Below are 16,856 nucleotides of genomic sequence, written 5' to 3' on the forward strand. Positions count from 1 at the left end.
TGTTGTCATTTGACATTTGAGTTTTGTATGTCTTATATCCTCAACTAGAGTTCCTGAAAGCTTGACTTTTACTTCCTTATTTTCTTTATAATGCCCTAAGCAGCACAGTGGTAGATACAAGATATTAGATTATATGAGATTAGATACTTAATTTAAACTTAACCTAATTACACTTCTAATTGTGCCTTATCTTGCCTGACTTTTTTTCATTACTTATTTACCAAGCAAATTACTGGAAAAGGTTGTAAGTGGTTTAACTTACATAAGAAAGTGCTTTTGGAGGGTCTACTGAGTAGCTCAGATGGGTAATTACGATTTTTTTTTTCTTTAGTAAATCATATTGGATTGTACATCTTTTATTGCTTGCTGAATGTACTTAACATATCTTTTAGAGTCATAGCTTTTAAAATAGTTTATGATTGAGGCTTGTTAGTATTTCCATTATATTTCCAATTAGCCAGAATTAATAAAGCTTTACCGTATAAAAATACAGACAACACAGAATAGAGACAAAAAAAAAAAATCTCTGGATCAGAAGTTTGCCTCTTAAACAGGTCCCAGCATGAAATAACTTTGGCCGTTATTTAAGTTCTCTGTGCTTTTGATTTACTCTTTGCAAAGGCATTTTTCCTGAATTTCAAAAATTTAAATCATTTAAGCTTTCTTGGATTGATAGTATTTGCTGATTGTCAACAGGCATGTGGGGCTTTTAAATTCCAGTTATAATAATCTTTATCATTTAATTATTATTAAAAATAACTTGTTTTTATTGGTAATAGCCAGTTATGCAAAATGTTTAGTGCAAAAACACATAAAATCTGATCTATGAACACTTCGTGTTTTAGATTTTTGTGATTTTTACCCTTTTTCTGTTTGCTTTTCTATTTCTAAGGACTTTTAAATGGGTCTGATTTTGCTTTAAATGTCTTAAAGAGTTTTTGGTGTTGAACAGATAATTTTGTTTAGTTTAGCCAAGGCTGAATTCAAATTGAGACCAAAGAGAAGCTCAAGTAGACGTCAGTGGAAAGCCAGCTGAAGGATTATATTTTATATAGACAGTATTATGATTAAAGCTGGACTATTTCCCTCTCCTTCCCCTGAAACCTCAGTGACTCCATGTCCTGTATGGTCATTGATAGTATTTGCTGATTGTCCAATGAGAACTCTTCACGCCAGCATTCAGGTCCTTAGTGTTATTCTAGCTTCTGTTTCCATCCTTTCATCCCAAAACTTTAGGGAATGCTAGATGTTGCTTTTCCGCAAATATGTACTCTGTATTTTCCCTCCTTAGAGTCTTTGCTCTCCCATCTTTATTTCACTGAAATGTCACCCAATTTACCTGTTGAAAGGCTATTCATTTTCCCATGTCCAGTTCAAAAGCTGTCACCTTCCTGGAACCTACAGAGATTCCTCACTTGTTTCTTCTTTCCCATCATCCACTCTTCCCTCCCAGCTTCCTTCCCTGTACTTTGTAACTTTTACAGGACTTATTACATTCTCCCTTACATTATGGTTATTTGTGTGTTTGTTTCTCTACTAGATTTGTAAGTTTCTTGAGTATAGGAAATGTCTTACCTATTTTTAAATCTCCCATAGTACCTTGCATAGCACAAGTGTTTGATACATGTTTATCAAGTTGAATTCAAATGGAGGAAGGAAAGTGCTTATTCCAGAATCAGAGATAGTCATTTGTTATTTGTTCAGAATGGAAATAAAATGGGCAATGTTTAATTTATTATAATTTATTGTGGTATAATTAGTATCAATAATAATGTGAATTATTGGAAAACAATTTGGTATAACAATTATAGTTATACCAAAGATTATAAAACAAAAAGTGAAAAACTGCTTGTCATCCCATAACCTAGAGATAACCCCATAAACATTTTAGTAAATATTCTGCCAGACTTTCTAAGTGCTTGTGTGTATATCTGTATCTATACAGTATATATATACACACATATATATGTACTGTGTATTTTTTCTTTTTAGAAAATACAACCCAGTGTACTTACTGTTTTATAACTTTTTTTTATAAACTTAAATTGTAGATGTCTTTCCATGTAAATAAAGAATCTCATATCATTATTTAGTGGTCTATTAGTATTTACTGTAGAATTTATTTAACTTAATTAATCCCCTATTGATGATACTATATTTTGCTATCTAAAACACCACTATGATGAGATTTACTTGTGTTATTAGTTCCTTAGAATAAATTACCAGAAGTGGAATGACCAGGTCAAAGGGAGTGTCCTTTTCAAGACTTGGTACTTATTACTCATTTGACCTCCACAAAGTTTGTATATAGTTATACTCCCATCGATAGTACAAGTACCAATTTCCTCATACCCTTGCCAACTCTGGGTATTATTATTCTTTTAATTTTAGGTACAACATTTTTTTAAAATATCACTTTGGGGATTATATTATGCATGTTTATACCATTTTAGGAATCCATAGTGCTATGGGCTTATTTTTATCCAAAGGGAAAGATAAGAGGTAAATATTTTCCTATCTTAATGGTTCTAGGTTTTTGGGGGTGGAACTACCGTGTTTCCCCAAAAATAAGACCTAGCAGGACAATCAGCTCTAATGCGTCTTTTGGAGCAAACATTAATATAAGACCCGGTATTATTATTATATTATACTACACTATACTATATTATAGTGTATTATATTATAAAGACCCAGTCTTATAGTAAAATAAGACGAGGTCTTATATTAATGTTTGCTCCAAAAGACGCATTAGAGCTGATTGTCTAGCTAGGTCGTATTTTCGGGGAAATGTGGTATAGAAAGATGGGGGGGCACTTTCTGTAATTATTTATTTATAATAATAAATTTATTTTTCAACAATTAAAAGGAACCTAGTGTATATATTATAATACTAAAGTTTTTTCTTAAAAGATTTTAGTATTTAAATTGATAAAAATAAAATCTATCTTTCATTGAGCACTTACTAAATGTACTCGGTGCTTCTAATGGTTTATCACAATCTGTGTGGTAGCAGTCTTTATTTTATAGATGAGGAAACTGAGGCTCAGAAAGATAAAGCAACTAATTTGCAGTGACCATGATAACAGAACTGGGATTTGAACATTCTTTTATTTGGTACTGAATTGATTATGTAGAAAGACCTAGATACAAATTGCTGTTATTTATTCCGTTGAGTCTATAGATGTCAAATCTTTTTCTTTTTTTCCAGAGTTAAGAGAATATCATATAAAATTTGAGAATGGGTTTGTACTATTAAAAAGTTTCTCGAGTGTGTAGTCTGTACAGCAGGGTTCTTTAAGGAGTGATACCCTACAAAATTGAAAAGCTTCTCTGCAGGATGGCTGGTTAGCTCAGTTGGTTAGAGTGCGGTGCCCTTAACAACAAGGTTTGATCCCCACAGGGGCCACTGTGAGCTGCGCCCTCCACAACTAGATTGAAACAACTATTTGACTTGGAGTTGATGGGTCCTGGAAAAACACACTTAAAATAAATAAAAGTTAAAAAAAAAAATCTCCTTCCCCTTCCTATTTAAAAAAAAAAAAAGAAAAGCTTCTCTGTAAATTGTAATCCTTCAGCTATTTCTCAAAGGCTAACTTAGGAAACGTAGCCTATTGTATGTCTGTGCCCCTCGGCCTAGAGAATAACAAAGCATTTCAGGAATGCAGAGTACTCTGAGCCATAAGACCATGCCTTGCAGGCCTGTCTACAACTTTCACTTTGATAGTCACTTGATTCTATTAGATCACTGGTTCATCATGAGATGATTAGACATTTTTTGTTTACCTGCTCTCTCATGGTATTGGGAGTCTTAAAGAAAAGATGGTCACTTGCTCTGACAGAGTTTGTCTAAAGCAGAAGACAGACTCTTAAAGAAAAAGCTCCAGTTCAGTGTGACTGGTTGTTCTCTCTAAAAAGACTCTACTATTGAATCACGAGGCAAATCATCACTGTATGTTGTATGCAAAGGCACGTGTAAAAGCCACTTCAAATGTAAATTGAAAGACTCAAAAAGAGACTCTAAAATAAAGTTAAGGTAAAGGAATGAGTACCAACAGATGGTACTGACTCGAGGGGTATGTGGAAGCCTTTGCAGAGAAAGTGACACTTAAGATGCCTCTGAAGGGCCAATGAGTATTTTATAGGCCGACATGTGGAGGGGGAATATCAGGCAAAGGAAATAGCATGTCCAAAAGAATAGAAGGTTTGAAAGACTGTGATGATAGCTGTGGAGAGTAGAAAGTAGTTTGGTTGTACCAGAGCTCAAGATGTTCCCTGTGTGGGAACTGGTGTGAGAAAAACTGTGAAAGAAGGCTGAGTCTAGTTTTGAAGGTTATTGTATAATGCTGAGGTGTTTCGACTTGATCTTGAAGTCACCAGTAGTAAAGCAAGATTCTATGTGTGCTTGATAGATAGGATGGAAGGGAGGAGATAGAAAGGCTGCACAGAGTGAAACCAGTAAGGAGATCATTGCAACAGTCCCGGCAGAAGATGATGAGAATCTAAGGAAAAGCGAAGAGTGTACACAGGAAGTTAGACCTGAGAGACCTTTTAGCGGTAGAATGGAGTCGAGTGGAAATAGCATGAGGCAGTTTGGAGACAGATGTTCTGGATCTAAGTAGCAGCATTATCTACTTATTAACTCTCCAATCTTACTCCTACCTAGGCAAATTAACTACTCTGAGCCTCAGTTTGTCATCTGTAAAAGACAGGTAATAATCCCTTCTTAACAGAGCTGATATGAAGAGTAAATGAAATAAAATATTTAGATGTGTTGGGGTACTCAAAACCTCTAGACCAGGGGTGTCCAAACTTTTTTCAACGTTTTTCACCAAGGGCCATATGCGGTAAAATACACAAACAGCCGGGCCACTCACTCGAGGTGAAGTACGTATTGCCGCACCTGGTTTATTTAAGTAAACTAAACATATTTTTGGAATTTGCTGCGGGCCAGTTAACAATGGATCGCGGGCCGCAGTTGGCCCGCGGGCCGCAGTTTGGACACCCCTGCTCTAGACAATGTTATCATGGCTTCGAAGAAAGGGAAAGAATCCTAGATGACATTGAGGCTTCAGCTGGGTTGATAGTGTGGCTTAGAGAAGGTAGAGTTTGATTTGGGATATGTTAAGTTTGAGCTACATTTGGGATATCCGGATTGGGATCTCGAGGAGGCAGCTGGAAACGTCGACTGGAGCTCAGATAGAAGTGACGTATAATAGAGATTTGAAACAACAGCTATGGGAGATTCAATGGGAACCACAAATGGACAGTGTTGTCTCCCTTGTCTCCTGCCAGTGTCCTGCGCGTCTCTCAGATTCAGAGAATGAAGAACCTTCCCGAGGCAAGATGACACAGACACATCGCTCGGCATTTGTTTCCAAGAACAACTCCTACTCCTTAGCTTTCCTGGCAGGGTAAGAGACTGATAATGAATTCAGTCAAGGTTCTTTCATCTTGGGGTATGAGACAAAAGACTGGGGGAGCAAAAGTATTTGTTGTAGCTACTTTGGGAGAGGTGGGAACTGGTTTTCAAATATCAAATAGGGACAAGGGGCTGACCTGCGTTTTTAAAGAAAAGTAAATTTTATCCATTTCTGGTATCTTCAGGGTAAGACTGTGATAATTGCTTGGCTGCAAAGCGTGAACTTTCCATCCGGGAAGGAAACAATTAGGCCTTCCTCAGCTGACAACATCCATAGATTCTCTCTGTGGACTTTTTTCTCTTAGTAGGAAGGGAGACCAGAGTTGATTTTATTTTTTAATGTCTAGAACTTATAAGAAAATATATCTTAATATATTTCAAGAAGGCAAACTGCAAGTTCTTAAGACCCTTGCCAAGGAACCTCTTGATCCTTTAGACTTTTGCAGGCCCTAAGGAGGAGAGGCGGGAGGAACTGGATTAGATGTTGGATGATTGGGGAATAATGAAGGGCTAGATGGAAGGAAGGAAGGAAAGGGAGGAAGAAATGGAAGAAAGTAGGAAGGAATCATTCATTCAACAGACATTTTGTAAGCAGCTACTACGTGCCATACTCTGTTTTAATATAAAGATGAAAAGACAATCTTTACCCTATTTTGTTATCTATTTTTGTTTATAGCTGGCATTGCTCACCCTTATTTCTAGGATTCCTCTTTCTTTCCAGTAGCACTGTAAAGTAGATCTCTTGCTGTCTCTGTGGACACACACCTGGACCTTTTTATCAAGGCTTTTTATTGCTAGTCACTAATATGACCCAAAAAAAGCTACCAAGTTTAAGAATGTTATGAAGTATATACTATTGTGATCCCCGATGTAGTTTCTGTATCTGAATGTTTTTTGTATATAGTCTTTTGGAGCACTGATTTCCTGTTATTTCTAAGAGTAAAATTCACTAACTTCACCCCTCCCACCACCCCCAAATGCCACCCTTCTCTAGGTAATGGTAGCTCCTTCCAGGAGGCTCTTTCCTAGAATATTTATTCACTTATGACATTTGTTGAATGGACATTGTATTGTAGCCACTTAAGCTTGATTGATGTAATCAGGACCCAATAAGTAAAGATGTAAACCAGTGTACTTTACATTTATGATGAAGATGAAACTCTGGCTTGTGCAGATGAGCTTCAACTATAGATGCCCTCTCAAGTTAAAAAAGATTGCGTGACTAAGAATTGTCAGCTGCTGATTGTGTGTATGGATTCCCTCCCACCCCATTTATAGCAGGCATATCTTAATGATTGTAAGAGGGATCTACTGAAGAGAAAAGATCATATCGTTCTTCCATTCAAGTCATAATAAATACTTACTGAAACAAATAAATGTTGATTTGGGCAATCTATGATTAGTTAATTAATATCTCATAATTTGGAATGACTTGGGGAAAAGGCCAAATTACCCTAATTAGTTGGAGTGGATATTAAACAGGTGAATTTACTTATAACCTGTTCCAGTCTCTCCCCTTGTAATTCATTCTTTTAAAGCTGGTAGCAGAAATGAAATATAAATAGACCCATACATACATACATACATACATACATACATACAAATCAAGCTGGTATCAGATTAACACGTCATTACTTAGACATGCCTATCAAGGAACTTAGAAAATTCTTCTCTAAAGGGTAAAATGCAAAGCCTGTTATGGTGGGGTGTGCTTTTGATTATGTGTGGCTCTGGAATATCTGTAATGTATCTTGTTTTCCTGCTCCTTGGCCCATCCTTGCCCTTATCCTCTATCATTGAGCAACCATGGAACTAATTGATAGGAAAATATTCACTTAACATTTTACTGCAAAGAAATGTTTGTGATTAGTATTACACATTTCTGGATTTCAGTATTCATGTTTTCCAAATATCCAAGGTTGTGGGCTGAGTTCAGTTATTAATACAGTTATTAAAACAATTGGATTTGCTTGGTAGGAAATAGTTTGCTGATGTCATGGAAATCTTAGGTTGGAAAATCTATTATGGTAAGTAATACTGTGAATTGCATCTCTTATTTAGTCAACATGCTTTTTTCGGTAGGTAAGAAAAAAAGTTCCAGTTGCAAACGTTGACAATGAGATGTAGCATATGGATATATTGAAAAAGAATTAGCTTGGTGGTGGTTGCACAACAGTGTGACTGTAAACTTAAAACTGTTAAAATTTACCACAAAAAACAATTAGCATTGTTAATAGTTTTGGGATATTTCAAATGTATTTTTTTCTGTTAACAACAAAAGGTTTTCTCTGAAAGCTTTTTCCTAAAGAGTGTTCATATGTAAAAGCTTTTAAAGTTTTTACAACTACTTAAATCAAATAAATCTGCATTTGTTTTACTTACCTACTTTGTAAACTTTTCTTTCTTAAGCCCAAAAGCATGGAGGTAAAAGTAAAATAGGCCTGATAGGATGGTTATTTTGGAAGGAATCCATGAATAGATTCTGGTTATGTGTCTTGCCACCAGCTCAGTCTATTTTCATTTGAAAAATTCATAGCAAAGAAGGCTTTGTAGCACTATTAATGAAGTTCGATAGCCCTTTGAAAATGAAACTTTTAAATAAGCAGACAGAGGAATAGTTAACCCTGGGTCGTTCCTAAGTTAATCTCAAAATGTATTAGTTGAAAAATTAATTTGATATATAATTGTAAAGTTAAACTTTTATTTCAGATATCTGAAAAATTGGTTGGATGGTTGGTTGGTTTTCTAAATTTATTTCCCTTCACTCCTAATTCTCTTCTTCCCCACTAGAATCAAACAAAAAACCTGGTTGCAAATTTTTCTAAAAGCTCATCCTGGAAAAATTTTCTCTGTTGAGCTAGTGTCTTGTAAAAGCTAGATGTCTAATTGTGTTTTCCTCTTTGCTTTGGCTGTGAGGAAGTATAGGGACGGACAGAGGTTTCAATTCTGTCATCATGGTTTTCCAATATGTTACAGAACAGGAAGTATTCGTCCACCTGGCACTAGCAGAGTCGAAGTGTTCCGAAGTGTTCCGGTGTTCACGTTCTGGTTATGTCCTGCATAGTCTTTCGGTTCCATGGGGGTGGGGGTGTGACTTTGGTTCTGGGTGCAGCTGGACGTCAAAGTTCTCTCCTTTCAGCTGTATGACTTAAGTTTTGGTTTGTTGTCTCTGAAAAGCGACTCCATATCTCATTAAACAAGATAGGACCATTTTGAGCTGGTTCTGCAGTTACAGATTCCCCCTTTTTGTTGTTCATTCCTCAATCTTAAGGGAAGTAGGGCAGCTGGGTCCAGGTTCAATTAAGATGGAGGATTAGCTTCAAGACAGAGTTTGATTTGTTCACCCATTTTTTTGTACCCTTTATCTGGCTCTTACAATTTCATGTGACCACCTCTTCTACAGTGGTCCCTAAGCCTTAGAGGAGGCATTCTGGGTGTTCAATTTACAAGATGAGACGATAGCAATCATAGGTAGGGGTAACAGAAGGCCAGGAGACCTGTACCCTAATATGAGATAAAGAATAAAGAGTAATTTTCGTTATTTCCCTCAGGACCCAAACTGTAACGATCATCGTGATAAGTGTTGGGGAGCACGTCTAGTTGCAGTTTGGAATTGTAGGGTTCAGGAAAAGGGCAATTTTAGTTATCAGTGATTCCAAATCAAACGCTGGGATAAAATTTGGAAACATATTTAGAGTCATAGGCAGATAATGGAGGAAACTAGAAGAATTCAGGAACCAGTCCAGTTTACAAGTAGAAAACAAAACCAAGCCCAAAAGACAATGAACTGCACTAGACGCTAATATCCACAAGGGTATATTAAAGTTTCTACTGAAACAATTTTTGTCTCTAAAAATCACCCCCATTTTTACCAAAGATAGTTGAATTAAGACTAACTTATTTGCAAAATAAGTCTAGTTTCAATAAACTTGGCCTGATTATTTGGATAAGTCCAGCAAGAATAGTAATTACCATATAGGCACTTTTAAATCTGCTTTGCTGGAATTTTTTCATAAGTAATCTTCAGATTGAACTTAAAAAGGACTTTCAAGGCCAGAAAAGCCAAGGACTTATAATCAAAGGACGCCTGCTATGCCTCTAGTTTGGGGCAAATTCCTGTTTTCTCGAGGTCCCCGACGTATCCTGAAGTTCTTTCATCTAATTATAACAAGCGCAGTGGCACCGTCTCTGTCAACTTCTTGTATGCAGTTGGCGGGTTTTGTGCAGGCGGTGACTATCAGGCACGTCGTCCAAGTGGTGAAAGTGGTGGGATCATTTGCAATGTGAGCAAAAGACCGTGGTAAGCGGCCTATCTTAGCGCACGTGGTGTCCTCCTGTCCACAGAGCATTTTAGCCGACTTCAACAGGATCAACAGGGATCACTTTAGCTGGGACACACTTCACTCTCCAGCAGGACGTATCCTGTCCAACTTGGGGGAAGTTGCCAGTCCAACCCCCGTTCAAGTGTCCCCTCCCCTGGTTCAGTATCTTGAGGAGCTCTAAACAGTAGCTGAACACTGGCCCTTTATCAGCTCTGGCGCTAAGGCATCAGGCCATAGTCTTCACCAGACATGTCCAGAGGAACTTCCTTTGCAGCAGTTCCTAAGCCTTGGTAAGGAGCCAACCCCATACTATTACTGGCCAAATTCATTCTTCTAACTTCCTGGGCAATAGCCTTCGCCCACCCATGCAGGGTAGAGGATTGTTAAAGAGCCCACAGCTACTGGTTAGGGGTATAAACCTAGGGGCTTAAGGAATGGAGCTGCTTTGTACCGAATTGCAAGTATTTACATGTGCCTGGTTGGGCGTTGTTGTCCTGCATTACTAGTATTTGATGCCTTGGTCTACAGCTCCCGAGCAACACGTGACCAGGGCACAGATACCACCCTGTTCAGCTAGGATATAAACCAAAGCAATTCAATTACCTAATACAACCTTGGCCAGAGAGTCTAAGGCCTCTTTTGAGATACTATGGCTTGAGCAGTCTCGTTGGCTATTATTCCTAAACTTATTGAAAGATTACTAATCATGTATTCGTGGACTCTCACTCACAACCAGGGAGGTAAGGTCCTGTCAAATGTTGGCCTTCCTGATAGCCAGATAGACAGTCAGAATATTGGGCAGCTTCCCTTTTGAGTCGGTTAAATAAATTTAAAGGAAGCTAATTAAATTTTATATGTACAAAGGAGATGGTTTAAAGTGAGTAGAATTTTAGAAATACAAGCATGTAAAGTGGAAGACAAAGATGTACAGAAGAGAGTTGTGCATCACTTATCTTTTGTTAGTTGTCCTTTAAATAGTTAACTTGAGATCTGTTAGGGGCTTGCATGAGTATTCCTACTGTTGGGACATTACTATGGCCAGGACATGTCCCCCTTCTGATTTCTGGAAGCCTTCTGAATGAATTTTTGTTGGTGGTGTGGCCATCCTGGTTGTTCATAAGAGCCGATCAATTTAACAGAGGAATGGATTGTTAAAAGAACTTAGTAGGGTCCCACCCACTTGGGCTCAGCTGATCATCAGGATGTTTGTTTTTCCATGATTTTAATAATACCCAATCTCTGGGACGGATACGATGAGAGATACATCAGTTAGGTACCTCATCCTGCTCGAAGCAAACTTAAGAATAGGTATTAAAGTTAGACCTAAGGACTGCCTGTACATGACATAAAACTTAAGATGGCATGGTTATAGATCTGATTAAAATGCAATTGACAGAAATTTGCTTTTCTCTGTAACATTTTAAGATAAATGAAAATATTATATCACAACACTGTAGACTCTTGGAGATTATAATCTCTAGAACATTCATTTAGTAATAAGAGTATGTATACACATACCAATACAACATAATTATTTCTTTATTTGACAAAGCTTCCCCTGTAATTTTAGTATATCAAATAGGCCTGATTATTTTAAATTTTATTTTACAGAGGGAGAGAACAAATCTTTGAGGCATTGCAGGAACTCACTGGAATAACCCAAAACCATTTCCAGATTAAGAAAAGCCTCCTTTTAAACCCTGAACTCTGGGAAGTTTGTCAAAATATATCAAAAATTTTAAACATTTGACTAAATAGGATCGTAAATCATTATGAAGCAATACTTAATTATCCATTTAACCAAAGTGACAATAACAAACAAATAAAGAAGTTTACATAATTGTCAACAAAACTTAGTCCTTACTATTGAGGAGATTTTTTTTAGGTAATCAAGGACCTGATTAAGACAACATAAAACACAGAAAATTATTTTAATAAAACATAGGATCTTTGCTTCCTAGGCAGAAAACTTCTTCACAGTATCAGTAGCAGACCAATAGTCCAAGAAACTTAGTCCCTTTTAGCAGAGAGAGGAAACCAAACTAATTCTGCATCAGCTTACTTTTGATACTACCTTTCAAAGGATTCCTTTTCCACAACCCTTCTACAACGCCCCCCACCCCTTTCCCATTCTGAAACTAGCCTCACTTCAGGACAAAAGCATTTCCTCCTTTCCCTCAAAAAACAAACAAACAAACAAACCTCCATACTGTGTATCTTTCTTCTTCTTTTTTTTTTTTTAAAGGAGGACACAGCTCACAGTGGCCCACGCAGGTATTGAACCAGCAACCCTGGTGCCTCCAGCACCACGCTCCAACCAACTGAGCTAACCAGCCACCCCCTGTATACTTTTCTTTACTGAAAACATTTTCTTTCACGTGAATTAGAATTCTTAATCCTTAGAAACCTTAATTTCTAGTGACAACTAAAAAAATAAGCAAATTAGCATTCTTTAGATTGGTAAATATATGAATACATTTCATAACCTCTAGAAAAATAGGCTTTTGTTGGCAATTATTTACAATTTTTTTAGAAACTTTTTTTAATAAAGTACAAAACATTTATTAACAGATCCAAATTTATCTTTTAGTTTCTCGGTAATAAGAAGCCAAAAGTAGGTAAACTTAGACTTACCTAGCAATTAATGTTTCAGTGTTTCATATTTTGTGGAAATATCTAGATATTCAATAATTTTTATTATTTAACTTAGTAAAACTCTAAAGTTTCAAGTTACCAGAGATTTGGAAATCCATTTAAGAATACATACAATATAATTATTGCCAGAGTTAACCTGAAAGAAACTTTTAATCCCATTTACATTTTTTTAATATTCTTGCTCCTAACAATTAAGTTTAGATTACTTATGAAAATTTTATCATACCAGGTTAATTTCCTTACTGACAAATTTTGCAAGAGATTTCATGAACTTAGTTGACTAATAAACTTGGGTAAAATAAATGTATTATTTAATGCTGATGATTGTAAAAATATGCTTACTTAAACCAAACTCAAACCAGCTTTAATGTCAAATATTTTACCAGATCACGAGATTCTAAAAGCATTTGGGTTAGTTTGTTATTCGAGGCCTGACAATTAAGTTCACAAACATCCTAGAAAAAGTACTACATACCTCATTGCTGAATATCACTACGGTCACCTTCGAAGTACGCCCCTTGGGAAGCTGTGCACCGATGCCAGCGCTTAGTCCACCCTTCAAAGCAATTTTGGAACTCTTTTTCTGGAATGGCCATCACAGCTGTCATCGTACTACCCTTGATGTCTTGAATGCCATCAAAATGTCTTTCTTTCAGTGTTTCCTTTTTCTTCAGGTAAAGAAAGAAGTCATTAGGGGCCAGATCAGGTGAGTAGGGAGGGTGTTCCAATATAGTTATTTGTTTACTGGCTGAAAACTCCCAAACAGACAGTGCTGTGTGAGCTGGTGCGTTGTCGTGATGCAAGAGCCATGAATTGTTGGTGAAAAGTTCAGGTCATCTAACTTTTTCATGCAGCCTTTCCAGCACTTCCAAATAGTAAACTTGGTTAACTGTTTATCCGGTTGATACAAATTCATAATGAAGAATCCCTCTGATATCAGAAAAGATTAGCAACATCGTTGCTACAAGTTCGCAAACTTAATTATCAGACCTCTGTATTTTTTGAGAATTCTCCTAAGTGCTTGTTTGTTTAAGCCAATCTAATATGACAAATTAGCAATATCATCCCGTGGTAGAAATATGCTACATCTAGAACATACATACGTAAACATGCATAAACATACAAACATAGACAAAGATCTCATAGCTTTCATTTTAAAATGCTAGCTTTTATGTCCCAGGTATAATGCAAACTCAGTAGGAAAACTTGATCCAAATTATGTTTTCATAGATGGACTAAGTTAAGATTTTTGTTCAGATGGCCAAAGCTTTATATGCTGAACAACTCATGTAAAGACATTTTACAATTAATTTATAATCAGTCATATTACAGAATCCATTCCATTGTCCCCGAGAGGCCCGAGGTCCTCTCTTTCAAAGGTGCCCTTCAGACAAACAACAGAAAATGGTAAGTGAGTGCACGCGATAAAGCTGGAAAGCTCAGAGGTAGAAGGAACGGCTTCAGAACACCTGAATTTAAAGTGGCAGGTGTTCCTAGAGGAAACTGACGCTGGGACGGAGCCTGAGCACAAGATGGCGGCCACCCCACGTCAGCCCAGGACGGCTGCTGCCACATGTCTGGAGACAAAGGTGGGGGAAGGGAAGGAGACGCCTCAGGCGCCATTTTACCCCACAACAGGCCAACCGCCAAAAGAGAGGGCTTTTTCTGTGCCCCCTCCGAACAAGGCATGAGATGAACTCTGGGAATTGAGCCAGGGCCACGGCGGTAAGAGTAGCGAAGCCTAGAACCCACTAGAACCCAGGGCGGTGTGGGTTAAACGCTGACCATGCGCCATATGGATTCTTCTTGAGCACCAAGTGCACGTGAGCGAGCCCCGAGACCCCGCCGGCTGCTTTACCACGTACTGTGAAAGCCCGGGAGGACAGTGTTAAGTCCCCAGTCCCCTGGGAAGGGCACAGGAAGCCAGAGGGAGAGAGCAGTACCTCTCTTCTGCAGGGTCAGAAGGCTCTCAGGAAAGAAGCTCGGTAGGTCATGGAGAAACTCAGTTCCTAAAAGTCAAATCATTTAAAACAACACCACCATACAATATGCTTCACTCACATTCATACATCCTCACCCCCATACACAATTTTCAGACCTAATTTGCCAACTCCAGATCAAATTCAAAACTGGTTTCAAGTTTAAAACAAAATTCCATGACCGGTTTCAAACATACCAAATGATTTCAATGCAGATTGCCGGGGAAACTTCTCCAAGCCTGTTGTTCTCTTATAAAACCAGTGGGAAATTCCCAGCCCACCAAAAGGGAGTTTGGTGTCGTCGCACATGAAGTTACTCACCTAGAGACACCTTCCAAGCCAAGTACCCAGTTTCTTCCACTGCAAAATGAAAGCGCCGTAGGTCAGCCACGCGATCAGTGGTGAGCACTGCAGGTCCGTCCTGCGACACTCAGCCCAGGCAGCTGCTTCGATGGAGCCTGGAGAGACCGCCACTGGCCAGAGGTCGCCGAACCTTAGGCGGAACGCCCACTCAGGGCGACGTCCCTTTGTAGTCACCATTTTTGTTGCAGAACAGAACAGAGTTTGCCCACCTGGCACTCGCAGAACCAGACACTAAACTGAGAATTTGCAGTAGAGAAAGACTGGCTATTTTATTATGAATGGTGCTACCCAGGACAATAGGAAAACTAATGCTCACAAGCTCCCGAACGCCCAAATCCAGGGTTCGGGGCAGGTTTTTAAGGGTATAGCGGGGATCGGGTATGCGGAAGCGCTGGCGGGGAAAGTTTTAATTGGAAGATCTTGGAGTTTGGCCATTTATGGTAAGGGACGTCACCACAAGATCTTCCTGGACAGCAGATCCTCTGATTCTGAAAGGGTGCCAGTGTTCAGTTTCCGGTTGTGTCCTAGTCCTTTGGTTCTGTGGGGAGCTGGAGGGGCGGGACTTGGTTCCGGATGTAGCTGGAGGTCAAAGTTCTCTTTTGCGCAAGCTTCAGATGCACGACTTGTGGTTTTGGTCAGTTGTCTCTGAAAGGCAACTCAGTACCTCATTAAACAGGATAAGAGCATTTTGCAGTGGTTCTGGGGTTGCACGTGGCCTATAATTGTTTAAAAATATTTTTTGGTATACTCTTCCCATATTTATTATTATAAATATTCCCATAATAAATATGGGAAGAGTATATTAATGTGGTCTTTATTCTCTATTAAGGCTCATTCTTTATGTATTTTTACTGAAGTCATTTAAAATTCTTGGAAATAGGGAATGACCATAAAAAGAAATATAATCAAACCACTATCCTCTTTCCGGTTTACAATAATAAAAAGAAAGTGATGTACTAATGCCAGTACTGCCAGTCCGTAAAAATTGTATCTTAAGTAAATGGCGCCTAGCAGAATTGCTGGCACATGATAAAGTACTGTTGCTGCTATTTTGTTATTTTTAGAAAGTGGACTCTTAGAGCCGAAAAGGACCATAAATATTATCTAATTCTTGTTTTATTAATGAGAAGACTAAAGCCCAGAGAGAGAATGTGGCTTGCCAAATCTTAAACTGCTAGGATAGTGGGAAACTGAGTTAGCACTGAGGTTTCTTGGCTCTTTCCACGGTTTCCCATTATTCCCCATGGCCCCATACATCCTGTGTTGCCTCTGCCCATCTTCCCACTAGACTTGAAATCCTTTGCAATCAGGGACAACATCTTGTTTACCATTACATTTGCAATACTTAGTGCCTGGCACGTAGTAGAGGCTCAGTAAATATTTGTGGAATGTTTGAGTAAGATAGGTCTCATGCCTGTGGGTAGGTAAACTGGGGCTTTGTCAGAATTGTCAGACTTGCAGCACAGGGTCTTGAGAGCAGGCTCCGGGAGCTGTGGAGGAACAGATTCGCTGGTGGCTGTTTTTTAGACTAGGTTCCATAGGATTAATATGGGATTTAGGGAGATCTAGTAACCACATTGATAAAGCTTTTATGCTGTAAAGTTCCCTTTAGCCTTCTACTGCATTAGCAATAGCTTATGACAATATGTGTTATAGATTCTATGAAAGAAAAATCTGTGTCCTACTGATTAGTAATGAAGCCTTAATTAAATAAAAATTAGCTACATTATTTTGTTTTCTAATGTCCAAAAGCTTGAGTCTATGGTTCAGAGTGGGGCACATCAGAATAGACCCAACAGAAGTGGCTGTACTTACTATAACCTGTGTGTGTAAGGAGAGAGGGAGACACAGACAGACTGACAGACTTGACAATGTTAAATGCACGCCCAGTAAGTATTGAAGTCAGTTAAAATACTATGCAGACTTGTCCCTCTTCCTTAAAATGAACAAATGAAAATACAAATGCCTTTTAGGTAACAGATACCAAACAGACACATAAGTGATATAATACTGCAGGACTAGCTCTAGAATTGATTAAAGAAGGGAAAGCCGGGGAAAGGGGGTACGCTCGTCTAGGGGAGGTTTTAGGGAAGTAGCAGCGTGAGCTTGAATGAAATG

At 38.2% G+C, this 16,856-nt stretch overlaps 1 protein-coding gene across 1 annotated transcript in view; it reads left to right on the forward strand.

Moving 5' to 3' along the window:
- RNF169 (ring finger protein 169) overlaps positions 1–16,856 on the forward strand; it is a 76,659-nt gene that overhangs the window by 46,792 nt on the left and 13,011 nt on the right. The window contains exon 4 of the mRNA XM_033120352.1: positions 5,293–5,411. Coding sequence (XP_032976243.1) covers positions 5,293–5,411 — 119 coding nt within the window. The remainder of the gene's footprint in view (positions 1–5,292; positions 5,412–16,856) is intronic.

This window comes from Rhinolophus ferrumequinum, chromosome 11 (genome assembly GCF_004115265.2).
Source record: "Rhinolophus ferrumequinum isolate MPI-CBG mRhiFer1 chromosome 11, mRhiFer1_v1.p, whole genome shotgun sequence".
Lineage (NCBI taxonomy): Eukaryota > Metazoa > Chordata > Mammalia > Chiroptera > Rhinolophidae > Rhinolophus > Rhinolophus ferrumequinum.